This window comes from Lathyrus oleraceus, chromosome 7 (genome assembly GCF_024323335.1).
Source record: "Lathyrus oleraceus cultivar Zhongwan6 chromosome 7, CAAS_Psat_ZW6_1.0, whole genome shotgun sequence".
Taxonomy (NCBI): domain Eukaryota; kingdom Viridiplantae; phylum Streptophyta; class Magnoliopsida; order Fabales; family Fabaceae; genus Lathyrus; species Lathyrus oleraceus.
The window spans coordinates 185,450,570-185,466,915 of NC_066585.1; the positions used below are offsets into that span (position 1 = coordinate 185,450,570).

The 16,346-nt window shown below is 38.6% G+C and overlaps 1 protein-coding gene across 1 annotated transcript; it reads left to right on the top strand.

Moving 5' to 3' along the window:
- Positions 1-1,582: 1,582 nt before the first annotated feature.
- LOC127102798 (uncharacterized) lies at positions 1,583-11,996 on the top strand. The gene is made up of 2 exons (XM_051040130.1): positions 1,583-1,612; positions 11,190-11,996. Exons 1-2 carry the CDS (start codon positions 1,583-1,585, stop codon positions 11,994-11,996), a joined length of 837 nt encoding a protein of 278 aa, XP_050896087.1.
- The last annotated feature ends 4,350 nt before the right edge of the window (positions 11,997-16,346 follow it).

The window sequence follows — 16,346 nt, forward strand, 5'->3', positions numbered from 1 at the left end:
ACCATACTCTCCACAACTACAGGGAATAAGGTCCCTGTAATGTATTTGTTGTTGTTTGAGAATTTTGTTAGATGTGGACAATATGCTTGGGGCTAAGCGGTTTTGCCATTCTTGTATAGAACACTAGGAAATGCATCGTTAAGAACTCAAAGCACCAATAGTGGTTGTTTAACACTACTGTAGTGTTGGAGTTACTTTCACCTAAATGTTGGACAAACAAAGCTCAATCTCGATATGATGATGCATGATCGATTTCCCTTGGAGAGCGAAATACGTGAATCATTTTCGTCTCTAGGAATTGCACCTGTATTTGGTGGAAGGACCCCTGTTGGAATAACTTTGCCCCTGTATTTTTTGATGCTTGTGTCACATGGCCTTAACTTGAATTTCACATACATATGTTGTCCGTCTTCAAACCACACGAGCCTGCAATAGTTTAAGTAGTAATGCAATTTGGCATATGAATCAGCATGTCTAAGGGAACTCCATACTGCTCCATGAACATGTGGAGCACCCTTTACCAGTTCTTCCCTTGCAACAAGTCCACACACAAGCCAACTTACAAAACTAGAGAGTGTTCGAGCAGAAACGCATTTCCCGTTTTTAGTGTTAAGAACAATACATCAGCAAAATAATAGCACAATCAGAAAGGTCATTACCAAAACAAAATAAGATCCAACTCAAGCTGTTGAAAACAAGGAACCGAGAAATGTTTGAAACACTCAAGGACATTTGGTTAAAATGAATGTTTTGCACAACGGTAAAAATATAATTTCTACCACAACACGCAAATGTTTTACAGCTAACACTCAATAGAAGCTCAAGGCAAGACCACGCATTGCGAGCAGACACTACAGACGAAAGGTGTACCTGCCACAAGATGGTCCCCACAAAAACTTGAGGCAAAAGGAATCCTTCTCTAACGGATAATGCCAACTCATGATGGTACCAGACGCAGGACCACACACCTGTGCATAAAAGAGAAAAGGTTGAGCATTCAAAATGACGCTAAAAAAAATCAGATAGGGAGGATAGAAAGAAACCCTATTTTCTTCGACAAGAAGAGGCGAAAACTGCGAAACCCCAAGGGAATCCGCGAATAACTCAGAGGATAAAGTAGAGCATAAGTTGGAAGAAGATTGAGGCAAAGCATTACCTACACTTTCGTTGGTCAATCCAACTGCAACTGGTTAGTTCCATTTTTGATCTATCTTTCATCTTTGATGTGGCTTCATGAATGTTTGCCTTGCGTATTCGTGTTGTTACCGTGGCTGTTGAATTTCGTTGTTGTTCACAAAATAAAAATTGATTTTGAGCGAGAAGGTAGATTTTTCGGAAACGGGAAATATGAAGGTCATTTGTGGCTTTTGAAGTTCGCCCCTTTCTTTATTTTTTCCAACCGATACATTGTTTTGTTTTAAATGGTATGAGAAAGTTGGATCGATATATGTGAGACTTACAGAACCCAATACTGCCTTTTCTTGTTCTCCATACATTTATTGTCTATTAATGCACTGTCTTTTCCATGTTCCCCTATTCATTGATTAACTGTTAATTGCCTTTTTCTTAAACCAATACAGCCATGCAGCTAGGTTACAACGGCTGTAGCGGGGTATTCGTTACCATTAGAGATATTGACTAAATCCAAGGTAAATCATACAAGTCGAGTCGCCACCGCACTTCTATTTATCCAAAGGAATGGTTAGAAAGCGAACAAAAACCTAAAAGTTTTAACAAAAACTAGTAAAAGAAGCAGAGATCTGGGTAAGGGGGTTGGTTATGCAATGGGAAGGTGTTAGGCACCCAAAACATCCTAGGTACTCCTAGGGAGCCCTTTTCACATTTGTTGTAAGGGTTGTTGTTTTGTGAAATTTTGTTTGTGCAAATATGATTGAAGAGATGAGAAGAGAATATACAAGTTTATTTACATTTTTGTGTTTGAATGGATAAACCCATTGCCTACGTACCATCTTATAAAAAGATTAGGATCAAAACCTCGTAGTTCGGGGTAAAAATCTCAAAGAAATTGGTGAATTGATTGGTCCAAAAGCCTTAAGGTCTTTTATTATCAAAGGGAGAAAACTCAACCAAACCACAAATCCACCATGTGAGGATAGCTTCAACATGCTAATGAGGGGTTAACCCTATAATAAGCATGGAAGACTTATTGTCCATCACTAAGGATATAGGTGAGTATTATATCTACCACAAGGATAACTCAAACCTAATAGCTAAAGGTTATGAAAAATTTGATTAAGAGAGTGGCCATTAGGACCACAAAAAAGACATTTGAATGGGTTATATTTACCAATTAGAAGTATATACAAAATGGTCAAAGTTGACTTAAAAGTTCAATTCAAAGTAAGTGTTATGAAAAGAAAGTTTTAAAATCAAAAGCATAAGGCTTAGGTTTCTAATGTTTGAAAACCATAGTTAAATGTTTGCACAAAAGGTTTTGGCTTGGGTTAGAGTGGAGAGAAGAAGAAGAAGGGCTAAGTCCTAAGTAAAGCAAAAGGAGGTGAGGGATAAAGAATCAAAACCACAATGGAGTCCCTATCTTGAAATCATATTGATGATCCAAGTAGCTCCCATCCTTTGGAATAGGCAACCACAAAGCATAAGCAAATCAAACAAGTCTCATAAGAGATCCTCAACGTGTCTTGTATCTTCCACTTAGATGAACATGGCAATGGTCCTCCAATGAAGCTCAAATGGAAACTCCTAGCACAATAGCATACACATCAAAAGTTCCATGAAGTAAAACAAGAATGGACAAGAGTGAGTTTAGAGATTTGGTCCTTCCAATCCATCTTCATCATTAAGATCCTTTTACTCCAATTTTGCATAATGAAAGTCCTAGAATCTAAGTCCAATTCTCCATTTCTTTGCATAGGGGAAGTCCTAGAAACTAAGTCCATTTCCTTGCATTTTGGCCCACAACAAACAAAACAAAACACAAGCACAATAATATATACACAATTACGTGCTCAAGTGAGCAAAAGGCAAATGGCATTAACATAAACATGTGCTCAAATGAGCAAAGGAAAAACAAATGGATAATATGTGCAAGAATAGTAAATTTCCTTAAAGTAAATTGCATAAAGTAAATTGCATTAAGTAAATGTTAATTGTCAATAGTTAGTGTTAGTAGTTAGTGTGCCATAAGGCAAATTTAGCGCTATGTTAAGCAATCATAATTGGACTTATGTAGAAGTCACAACTATCTGAGGCCGGTCAATAATAATGTAGGCAACAAACACAAGTTAGGAGTCTTGATTAGTGAACCAAGTCCCAATAACTTGTCATGCCAAAAAGAAGAAGAGAAATGATCTTGTATTGGTTTAAGCCTTTTGCATGATTTAGAAGACAACCTATCCTTAATTCAAAGCTATTCACTTGATCAATTGATCAAGATGAATTAGATTTGAATCAAGGAAGGTTAAGTCCTCATAATCAATGCTAACTTATCAACCTTCAACTCATTGATCAAAAAGAAAAAGAAGAAGAAGAAGAAGAATAAGAGAAATGGAAGTGACAAAATTAAAGTGCATTAAATGAAATACAATGTACCAATCCTCATATGTTGATCAATAACATTGAAAGTCAAGGTCAAACAATCAAAAACAGAAGTGAGATGAAGATTGGGAGTCAAGAAATGAATAAACTATTTTTGGCATTTTTTTAATCTTAAAAATAAACTTGAATTAAAATATTAAAGACAGGTCAAACTTCAAAATCACTTCAAATCAACCTTGAAAGGTCCAAGTGATTTATCCTAAGTCCAACAAGGTCAAACAAAGTTTGACAAAATATTTCAGCATTTTTAAAAGTCAGAAACTATTTTTAATCAATTAAAAATGAATAAAAATAACCTAATTGAACTAAAATCTCAAATAAATCTCAAATCAAATCAAAAATTGATGAGAATATTTTTCATAGATCCATCATCATTCAAATAGGTTAGGAAAATATTTTTGTATTTTTTGAATATCAGAAACTATTTAAAATGAATTAAAAATAACCAGAAAAGAGAAAATTCACAAAAAATATCAAATGACAAAATAAAAAATATTAAAAATCAGAAATAGAAACTAGAAATTATTTGGGAAATAATGCAATTGGTCCCATAATTTTTGGATTAAAAATGAGAGAGATATGATTTTTTGAAATAAAATGGAATTTAAGAAAATGAAAACAGAAATTAAAAAATAGAAAAAAAAACCAGGAGCGTCTGATGGAACTCATTAATTGACGTGGCAACATCTAATGGTCCTGGAGCGCGTTCCCACGGTAGGCCTTAGTCCACGCGTGACATAATGAATTAATGAAAGTAAACACAATGCACGGCTAAGATTAAAACGTGGGATGTACATCCAACGGTCAGCATTCAAACTGGAGAGAGGCGGCCACCGAAGCCACCTTCTTCTCCAGTGAGCCTGTAAATTCCGGCCAAACTTACAGGTTTTCAAACCTCCATGAAAATACACGATCCTTATACCAAAATGAAGCTGGGGTGATGTACATCACCCCTGTAACCTTGAATCACACTCAAGATCTCTATAAATGGAGAAATCTGAGGTGGAAGATTCAGGTATGAAAAATGCAGATCAAGAAAAAGCAAAATTGAAGCTACCACTAGCTTGCCTCTCAAGTGAGGACTTCAGAAAACATTAGATCCAAGCAAAAAGGTCCATGGATGAAGAGAATCGAAGAAATTACCAGTTGGAGTGCAAGCTTGAGTTCTGGTGTTTTGGGCATGATGCCTTGCTTGCCTTGCTAAAACAGAAGTTCTATGGGATGAATGATGAAGGTTTACAAGCACTAGATCTGAGAATTCAACCAGATGAAGTTGAATTTCAAATCTGAAAAAAAATGAGAAAAGTGAGTTTGCTTCTCTAGTGATGGTTAGGGAACGATTTCAGCAGCATTTCAGGTTGAAATTGGCGTCCGAAATGGAGGGAATGAAGCATGTATTTATAGCTGAATTGGCAAGGAAAGGGTGGAATGATCCGTGTGCATAAATTTGGATACCACTTGCATGGGCTTGCATGATCATGCACAAGGCCCAAAAGCAATGCCAAATGCAAGCTGAGTTTAAATGCCAAGGGTTTGGACGTGTAATTTGCTCTGAATTGGCTTGTGCAACCAGGTTTCAACATGAATTCCACAATTGAACCTAATCATTCACCTCTTCGAAAATACCATTTAGAAAACCCAAGCATAGGCATATGGGTAATGGTTGGAAAGGTTTTTGCATAAGGAACAAATGTTATGTTGGTCAAAAACTCATTTGAAGTGTGGAAATTTATGAATTTTGAGTTTAAAGTGTGATGTGCAAAACATGCCAAGGCAAGGTTTCTAAAATTGGCCAACTTTCAAGCCCTTCTTTTTTGATGATGCAAGCTTCAAATGAAAAAACCTTCAACATAAAAGTTGTATATATTTTCAATAAAATCAAAATGGACTTAAATTTTGCATCATTTGGATTTTTGATGAAGAAGTTATGGGCACTTGAAGTTGGACTTTTTTGACTTTTAATGCCTTTGACCCAAAAGGACCTATAATGTCTTGCATTATCACATGTATTTTATTTGAGATTTTGAAATTTTGTTAAACATAACATTTGAAGTATACATCTTAAGCTTTCCAATTCATTTGATCCCACCTCAAAATCATAAAAAATGAATGAGTTATGTCCTTGGGAAGTTGACCCAAAATTAGGGTTTCAGTCAAAATGACCTATAATGTATTGGACTGGAAGATGGTTTTCCAAGGTTCAAATCAAATTTTGATGAACATGAAAGTTGTTCATATTGTCCTTAAGAACATTTTTTCGTTTGGAACCATCTCCATTTGACCAACACATAAAAAGTTAGGTCTCAGTGTATTTCAAAAATAGTCAGATGATTTGACTGATCAACTTTTTAAGTCCACAACTCATATCTTGATGAATTGATGATTGAGGACACTCAAATAAGTTCAAATATTCATGAAATGATGAATTAAAGAACTTCCCTTGATTGTATTTGACCATGGGCTGAGGTTGCTTCATGAGCAAGGCATTGTGGTGCATAGATGATTACGGTTTCTCTGAAGAACAAGACCTCAAACCCTTTGACTTGTTTTGATCAAAATGATGAATTGAGATGCTAGGGAGACATATTTGATGGATGAGACCTTTAGGAGCCATTACCATGCTGGCTATCATCTCTTCTTGACCATGTCTTTGTACCAATGATCTCCTAGAAGCTTTTGACCTTGTGATTGCTCAAGCTACAAACAAAGGATGTTAGTGACATATTTTTGTGCTTTTGGTTAGTAAACAAAATGAGAAAAGCAATGATATATAATTCAAGCATGCTTGGTGATCTCAAACCACTCACAAGGAGCCCCACCCAAAGGCAAGGGGAACCAAGATGCTTAAAGATCCTTGAGGCTATGCAAATGCAATGTTATGATGCCATGAGGGATCTTAGGGACAAAATTGGGGTCTTACAACGGACTTTGGTTTTTCCTTTAGTTTCCTTTTTTTATTTTTATTTATTCATTGGGAAGAGGGATTTGAAGCGGACCCTCTATTCCGAGTCCAGGTGAACCACAACCACCCATATTGGGTTTGGGCTTTGTTTGGGCCAAGATCCCAGTTTCCATCCACATACCACTAGTTGTTCGATTTTGGCAAGTGATATTTCATGGCTGAGTGGTTGAAGCGCCAACTTGCTTCCCACATATCCTGGGTTCGAAACCAGCATGTTCCACTTCCTGATTTTTGAGCATGATTTCTTTCCTTTTCCATTTTTCATTATTTGTTTCTTATATTTTTTTAGATTTATTAAAGGATTGAATAATTGCTCATTATCTTGTGCGACTCACTTGCTAAATATTTTAATGTTCCATTTTTATATTATTTATTTCATTATTTATTTCTAATCCCTTCATGTTTTATTATTCACGTCTTTGCGTTATGTGACTTTGATTCCCATCCTCGCATTCCAATTTTAATCCGTGCACGTCCCGATTTTACTTCTTCCAATTTAATTTTCGAATGTGTTGCAAATATAATTTATGTTTGATATTTTCTTCACATGGCTTACTCTTGGGCCTTCTTACAATGAGACCATCCTCTTGCACCTACACTCATGCATTGCTTGTTCGTCGATTGGGTACGATTTAATTATTTCATTATCTTGAATCCCCATTCAACAAAATGTACCCCCACTCCCATGGCATGTAATAATTTTATCTCTTTTTGTTTCTTTATTAGCTTGGCTGTTTAGCTAGTTACTAAGACAAGAATAAAATCAACTTCTTTTCAAAAATATCAAAAATAAAAACTCGATCCAACGTCGAGTATTTTCTCAATAAACAAATCCATCCATTTCTATTCATCCCATTTTTGTCTATTCCATTTCTTTCAAACCTTCATTCAAATCTTTCTCAATCGCTCATCAATGCTTGATCCAACGTCAAGTCATTTTCATAATAAAACTCAAAAATACTTAATTCCTATTTAACACTTTTTCAATAAAGATGGAAATGGAACATGGTGGATACCATGCACTCCTGAGATTAAGATTCGAGGTGGATGCCTTGCTTATTTTAGCATTCGCCATCATTCAAAATTGTCAAAGCAGTTTCTTTAAACCCTTTCTCAATTAAATTCGAAAAAACACTTAATTCTTGTTAAATACTTTTGCAAATAAGATGGAAATGGACCGTGGTGGATAACACGTATTCCCGAGGCTAGGATTCGAGATGGATATCTCGCTCATCCAAGTTCTCGCCATTACTCAAAACACACTCAAACCAATCAAACATTTTCTCGCCGCCGTGCGATTGACCCTTCAAGCCCTTTCTCAAACGAAAGGTACTTTGTTTCAAAACAATGCAAGACAATGTTTCTCCACCTATTTTGGGTAGTCCAACAATGTTTTCGTCGATTGACACAAAGTAGCTTTCACTAAAATCAACCAACAAACAAACATTTTTCTACCCAGAACTACGTAAGCCTTGAGTTCTCTATTGGGATACGTAGGAGCAGGATTTGTAAATCTTGTCAGGCCCACTAATAAAAAACTTAGGTTTAGTCCTTCGTCGAAAGTCCAAAAATATTCTTCTCTCTTCTATTCTTTCTTTCCCACATAATAACTTGAAAAGCCTAACATTTTAAACTAATACTAATGCGCACAACTAACCTAACGGTTCCCGTTGAGTACGACGGACGTGAGGGGTGCTAATACCTTTCCCTTGCGTAATCGACTCCCGAACCCTGATTTGGTTGCGACGACCATAATCATTGTCGTTCTTTCTTGGGTTTTATTGATATTTCCCCTTTCCTTTTAGGAATAAATAAAGTTCGACGGCGACTCTGTTCAGTCCATCATTGCGAGCGTGCGATTTCGCTTCGCTAGGTCGTATTCACATTTTTTCCGAGGTACGACAGATGGCGACTCTGCTGGGGATAACGAATGGTTCCTTAAGCGAGTCAAGCCTAGTCAGAATGTTTGTGTGCTTTATTTGTTTACTTGTGTGGCTTTTTATGTATTGCTTACATTATCTTTATTGTTATATTGATATATCTATTGTATATTAGTTCCATTGTGATTGTTGGTATTTGGGTATTCTGATTTCAAACCATGTGGGAAAGACTCTACACCCGAGTCTAGAGTAAAAAACATAAGATATGACGATGGTTGAGTAGTACAGACTCCCGAGGTGAATACTTCATAAGGGTCGGTATGAGAACTTCACTTAGAGTAGATCCTTTGGAAAATATTGTTGCCCGAGGTGAATACTTTGTAAGCTTCGATATTTCAAAGGGGTCCGTGACTCTAAGAACCTTTTAGAACATTGAACCTTTGGCCAACTAGGAATGATGATTGCGTAGTATGGATTCCTGAAGTGAATACTTCGTAAGAATCGGTAGGAGAACCTTGCTCAGAATAAATTCTCTAGAGGGAGTTGACGATCGGAAAGTATTTTCCGTAAGCGTTAAACATTCTTTTGAATCCATGACTCTGAGTACCCTGTCTAGAACCAAAGTCGATGGTTACGTAATACGGACTCCCGAGGTGAATACTTCGTAAGAGTCGGTACGAGAACCTCACCCAGAATAGATTCCCTTGATGGAGTTGATGACTGGAAAGCATTTTCCGTAAGCGTCAAACATTCTTGCGAACCAATGACTCTGGGGATCCTTTGTAACAAAACCATAGATCATATCCGGTGAGAACCCCGTTTTGGAAAGCAATCAGATTTATCCATACCTCAGACTAATCACACTGAATCACACCGTGTTTTTGACTCGGATTTCACATGTTTATTAGGTATTTATTACCATTTTGCTTGTGTTATGCTCTCTTTTATGTTGTTTTCAGATATTTAGCTCTTTCAGGATCTTTTTAGAAGAAACAAAGCAAAAAGACCAAAAATTAGGGTTTTTCGGCAAATATTGTACACATGGGGTTATGCATGACGACCGCTATAGGAGAAGCCATGACACATCATCCCTCAACCAGGAGGAAACTGCCACGATCCCATGAACTTTCCCATTTCCACACATGACAAGCGTCATGAAGGGGTGGCGGGCGCCACCTTTGCATTTCACGTTCCCACTAAGGAGAAGTTGAAGGGCATCATGGTCTTTGCAAGCTGCTGAATTCCTCTATAAATAGGTCGTTCTAGTTCATTTCCAAATCACACAACTTAGTTTACAACACTAAGACTATATTATCATCTGTAAAAGCGGTAATCCGTCACATCGAGGGGTTATCGCACCGTAGTGTAATTAAGTTGGAGCACTTTGATTTTGCTGTTGTCTTTATCTTCAAAGTCAAAGGTTTATTTTCCTTGTACCAGATTTAAAGCCTCCGTTTGGAGCAGGTTCTAATTTAATCGTTTTTATTTATTTTACTTGTTATGCTTTATTTAATTTAATTTCTTGCTATGCTTTACTTTATTTAATTTCTTGCTATCCTTTACTTTATTTAATTTCTTGCCATACTTTACTTTATTTAATTCCTGTCATTGTCTTTACTTTATTTAAATTTCTCGTCATTATCTTTATTGCTCGTTTTAATTATTTTTCACGCTTTACTTGTTCTTTACGCCTTACATTCTAAAACAACTTTTCATCATGATCAATATCGTTGTGTTTGTTTGTATTACCATGTCTGGCTAAATCTTTCAAAGGTTAGAATGTAAGGATCGCGGTTAAAGAGATGTTTCACATATTGAATCTGTAGAAATGCTTTAAAGGTTGTTTTGATTTTTAATTCGAGTTTTTTGAAACAAACTTGGTTAGTTTTAACTACTCAAGGAGTGCGAAAGCACCCTGGCTTAGTTAACTAGGAATTTTTATCACTTTAAGGAAAAACGATTTTTGAAACTATTTTCGGACGCGTTGATAGATTTAAAATCAGGAAACTCCTTGGGTAAACTTTCCAAATCAAAATCACTTTTCAACTAAGTTTACGAGTCTTATTTCTTAAAAATAAGTTTACTACTTTAGTGTTCTGCGCACCTTTTATGAGTGACAATAAAAGGCCTTAATTTAAGGGTAAACTCGGTTCTGAATATGCGAAAGCGACAGTTCCTGTTAAATGGATTCTTTTCAAGAGTAGAAAATATTTCCCCATAAGTAGTTATATTTAGACAATCGAAACATCGTTTAACTGACGTGAAATACATTCAAACCTGTCTTTATCTGCACTGTATTTATTATTTTCTTTATTTACTGTTATTTTGCAACATCAATATCTCTTTTATACCGCCTTAGATAAACATTGTAACGATAGTAATCGATAGATTGACGATTTGGTCTCTGTGGGATCGATATTCTTTTATATTACTCTGACGCGATTCGTGCACTTGCGAATAGAGCAATCACAAACCTTTGAACCTGTACAAGAAAAAACATTGCATCCATCTATTCATAGCATACACATAAAAAGCAAAACTCTTAGTTTGTTTTGCATTATTTCAGGAATCCAAGACTTGTTAGGAAAATGAATCCTGAGAGAAGAAGCACTTTTCAGTTCAAATACAAGAACGTGGACCTTGCCAGCCTGCAGAAGTTGAGTGCCAAAGTAACACCAATTAAACTCAACAGCTTTGTGCAAGACTATGGAAGAATTCTGGACATCTTAAATGAGAAGATGGACGTGATGACCGCAGTGACTATTGCTCAGTTCTACGATCCACCTCCACATTGTTTCATATTCTCTGATTTCCAATTGGCTCCCACCTTGGAAGAGTTTAAGAGGATTGTATGCCAGAATTTGAAGGATCATAATCCATTTCCGAAGTTTGATGAAGGTATTCCTCCCAAGAGGATATCATTAGCTTTGGGTCTGAAAGTTTCTGAACTCGTGGACAATTGGGATGTGAAGGGAGCTTTCAATGGTTTTTCTAGGAAGTTCTTGGAAGATCAAGCTAAGAAGATGGAAAAAGAGGGGAATTGGAAATCTTTCTATGCTGTGTTAGCTGTGTTGGTGTATGGGATAGTTCTCTTCCCAAATATTGACCATTTTGTGGACCACCTGGCGGTGAGAATCTTCCTCTCTGGTAATCCTGTACCGTTCCTCCTGGCAGACCTCCACTATGCTCTCCGCGATCGTCATAAGAATAAGGGAGGAACCATTTTATGTTGTGCGCAGCTGTTGCATGCCTGGTTTAAATCTCATATGCCCGAAGAAGGCCCTTTTATCTCAAAGGAACTCAAGCCCTCTCATAAATTAGCTTCTCTCACCTCCAATCATGTTAAGTGGTATATCAGGTATTGGGAAACTGAGGATGTTATTGTCAGCATTGGAGACTTCCCCAATGTACCTTTGATAGGAACCAAGGGTTGCATCAACTACAACCCGATGTTATCTTTAAGGCAACATGGTTACCCTATGAATGACCCTCCAAAAGCTGAAGCTTTAGAGCCTTTCATCTTACACAGTGCTGAAGCAGATCACCCCATGGTGAAGAAGATCAAGAGGTCGTGGTAAGCAGTTATCAAAAAGGGTAAGGAATTGGGTAAGAGAAATATCATCGCTCGAGAGCCTTATACTTGTTGGGTGAGAGAGAGGGTTCAAATGGTTAAACTCCCTTTTCCATTTGATCCTTCTATCTATCCCTTGGTTCCTGATCCAGAACCCATATTACCTGAAGATGTGGAGAAGCTTAATGCCCGTATTAAGGAGCTGGAGTTGGAGAATGCTGACTTGAGGTTTAAGCTCGGCCGAGCCTCGATAGAAAATGGGATTTTGAAAGATGGTCAACAGAAGAAGGACAAAGAGCTCGAAATTTCCAACAAAAGGGATAGGGAGTCTGAGGCAAGGTGAGAAAAGTTCGGACAAGCGCTCTACAATACTAAATCTGTGTTCAAGACGAAGGAGGAGGAGTTGGATAGAGCTTTACTCCGGATTCAAAAACTCAACAAAACTCTGGAGTTGACTCTCGAAATGAAAAGGGAAGCACGACTGATTTATGAGATTCGTACTCGTGAACTTGAGAATACCATTCATAAATACAAGGATGCTTTGGAACGTGAAAAGCTGAGGACTGAAGAGTCAGAAAGAGTTTTCACACGGTTGAACTATCAGTTGGAACAAGCCAATGCTAGGATCCAGGCACTTGAAGGTGTGGATCAGGATGCTGCCTATCTGATGTTGTTGGGCGAGTGCAGATATTGGAGAAACCTCTATAGGGACATAGAGGTGACCAAGGCTGAAGACTTGCGCATCATTCAAGACCTCCAAGGACTCTACACTGAGTGGAAGGGTAAATTTCTGAGGCTGTCCAGATTTGCAAATTCCGGCATGCAAGAGCTACCTGAGAAATTGCAAGAAGCTGATTGGTGCATGTGTCCAGAGAACACCCCGCATCAAGTTTTTAATTTCATTAAATTTTGTAAGGCGATGTTGGAAGGGTTGACTACCGACCTTGCTACGGTTCAGAAAGCCCATAAGCCATGAGCACTTTGTTTGTATTTAAACTTTGTTTTAAATTAATGAAAAATCGCTTTTGGGGTTCATTTTATTGTGTTTTATTGCCTTATTACTTTAAATATTTACGAACAAATGTTGTGGCATTTCTGAAATGAATGACTGAAACTAACCAAGAGTTTTGCAAACAAGATGCATCCATACATGCATTCATACATTTTCAAAATAGAGTCTCACTCCGTCCTTTCTTCCTCCAGTTCCACGCTGAGTCTTCAACACCCGCACAATACTCACGCCCAAGCAAGACAAGGGATGGCTGAACAAGAGCAAGATAGAGCTCGAGTTAGAGCTGAATTGGACGAGATCAAGGGAGGCATGTCCCAGATGAGAGAGATGCTGGAAGCTTTAACCTTCATATTTGAGGCTCCACAAGCGACCGTGATTTCGGAGATCACAGGCCCAGTAGTTGAAGTCCATCTTCAGAGGACGTTACCTTCAACCCTTCCGTCATATGGGCTACCTTACGACTTCATTCCTCGAGCGGAAGTAGTGCATGACATGGGGAAATATGTCCAACAAGCCGTGCCATTACCAATTTACACTGATACACGCCCAGTCGTCCATACCGTTGCTCCACCAGCTGCCTATGCTAGGCACATTCCATACTTTGAAGATGAACATCACATGTATCAGACTGTCGACTCAACCGTTGTTGGTGATGAAGTAAGATTTGAAGATTTCAGAGAAGTGAAGGAAAACATGCAACTCCTTGAGAAGAAGTTCCGAGATTTAGAAGGAGACCACGTCTTTGGGTCTACTGCCAAAGAAATGTGCCTTGTATCTGGGTTGGTGATTCCGTCCAAATTCAAAACTCCAGACTTCGACAAATACAAGGGGCATACTTGTCCAAAGAGCCATCTCATCATGTATTACCGAAAAATGGCTGCACACGTGGAAGACGACAAGCTGATGATCCACTGTTTTCAAGATAGTTTGAGTGGGGCTCCTTCCAAGTGGTATTTAAGTCAAGATCAGAATAGGATCAGATGTTTCAAGACCTGTCAGACGCGTTCATAGAACACTACAAATACAACATGGACACGGCGCCTGGCAGAAGACAGTTGCAAAGCATGTTCCAGCATGACAAAGAGTCCTTTAAGGAATGTGCTCAGAGATGGAGGGAAATGGCTTCTCAAGTTGAACCACCTCAAGCCGAGAAGGGATTGGCTGAACTATTCATCGACACTGTCCAACCCCAATTCTATGAGAAGATGGTTGGAAGTGCTTCCTTAGGATTCTCCGAGCTTGTTGCTATATGGGCCCGTGTCGAATATGGTTTGAGAAATGGAAAACTTGTGGCTGTGGCTGGAACTTCAAGTGCTAATCCGAAGAAGTTCTCTTGAGGGTTTCCCAAAAAGAAGGAAGGTGAAACTAATGATGTGACTATTGGCCAAGGAAGAGCCCCTCCAAGAAGGAGACAACAATAATATTCACCACAACAGTATGTTCAACAACCCTTTCCCTACCAGTAACCCATGTATCCCGTTCAGTACGCCCCACAACCGTACGTAGCTGCTGTAACCCCGCCTTCAATCAACAACCTGCTCAGGCTTATCAAGTGCCTCTGGTTTATCGACCAACTCTAGTGCAACAACGTGTTGCGGTTCCTCCAGTTTATCAACAAGCACCAGCAGCTTCTATCTATCAACAGCCGAGAGCTAAAGCTCCAAGGAAAAATTCTCAAAACTAGAATAGGGGCAAGGGGATAGGACGACCTTCAATCCAATTCCAATGTCGTACACTGAGCTTTATCCCTCCCTGTTGCAAAAGGGTTTGGTGGTTCCCAGACCTATAGGACCTCTACCTGATCGTCTGCCTCCATGGTACAACCCTAATGCACACTATCCTTTTCATGAAGGTGCCCTCGGGCATGACCTAGAGGGTTGCTATGCTTTGTAGCATAGGGTTCGTGAGCTGATTGATAGTAAGATCCTGTCTTTTAAGGATATGGGATCGAATGCGAAGAACAATCCTCTTCCTCCCCATGGAGACCCTGTAGTGAACTCCATTGAAGATGCCTCTGTTGGTGTTATGGTTGAAAAGGTGGACGATGTAAGACTCCTTTGGCAGCATTCTACGCCCGATTGGTGGAAGCTGGCCTAATTAGTATTAGTCATGAAACTTGTGAAGAGTGTGCCACATAACCAAGGGGGTGTCAGGTGGTACGAGATAACATCCAAGACTTGATGAATAAAGGAGTGCTTCAGATCTCCAGCATTACAAAGAATGAAGACGTGTTGGTAATTGAACCTTGCTTCAATTTACCTGAACCAGTGGAAATCCCATACTACAGTAGTGGAGTGGTTCTTACGAATAGTCATCCGTCACTTGTTGAGATATGTATGCCCACGCCTTTTCCATATGAGAGCACCAAGTTCGTGCCTTGGAAATATGAGATTATCGTTGTAGACAAGGTAGTTGAAGGAAGTGCAGACGTTGAAGTGATAGAAGCTGTGAGTGAGGACGTCACTAATATTGTAGGAATGAGCAGAATGACCTGTAGTGGTCGAATCTATACACCTGGATTCAATGTGACTCCTCAAGGGCCGGCCAAGGAATCTACAGTTGCAGATCCCACTAAAGAACCCGAAGTGGTCCAATTTGAAGATGTTGTTGAATTCTTGAAGTTGATCAAGAGAAGTGATTACAAAGTTATGGATCAGCTGCATCAGACCCCATCTAAGATTTCTATTTTGTCTCTTCTATTGAACTCCCAAGCCCATAGGGAGGCTTTGTTGAAGGTGCTTGCCCAAGCTCATGTAACGCAAAGCATAACAGTAGACCAATTTGATGGGGTGGTTGCAAATATCACAACTTGCAATATATTAAGCTTCAATGGAGAGGAATTACCTGAGGATGGACAAAATCATAATCGTGCTCTCCATATCTTAGTAAAGTGCAAAGATGATGCTTTGGCAAGAGTCTTGGTTGATACCAGATCTTCTTTGAATGTTATGCCAAAGGGAACACTCGCCAAGTTATCTTATCAAGGACCAGCTATGAAGCCTAGTGCCTTGGTAGTGAAAGCTTTTGATGGTTCCAGGAGATCCGTGATTGGAGAGGTTGAACTGCCCATATTGATTGGCCTCATGTATTCCCGATTAATTTCCAAGTCATGGATATTAATCCAGCGTATAACTGCTTATTGGGGCGTCCCTGGATTCATGCTGCAGGGGAAGTCACCTCCATTTTACATTAGAAGATGAAGTTCATGGTGGACAATCAATTGATCATTATTTCTGGGGAGGATGACTTTGTGGTTAGTCACCTTTCATCCTTCAGGTATATCAAGGTTGATGAGGACGCTTTGGAAACTTCTTTCCAAGCTCTTGAAATAGCCAACGCCACTTT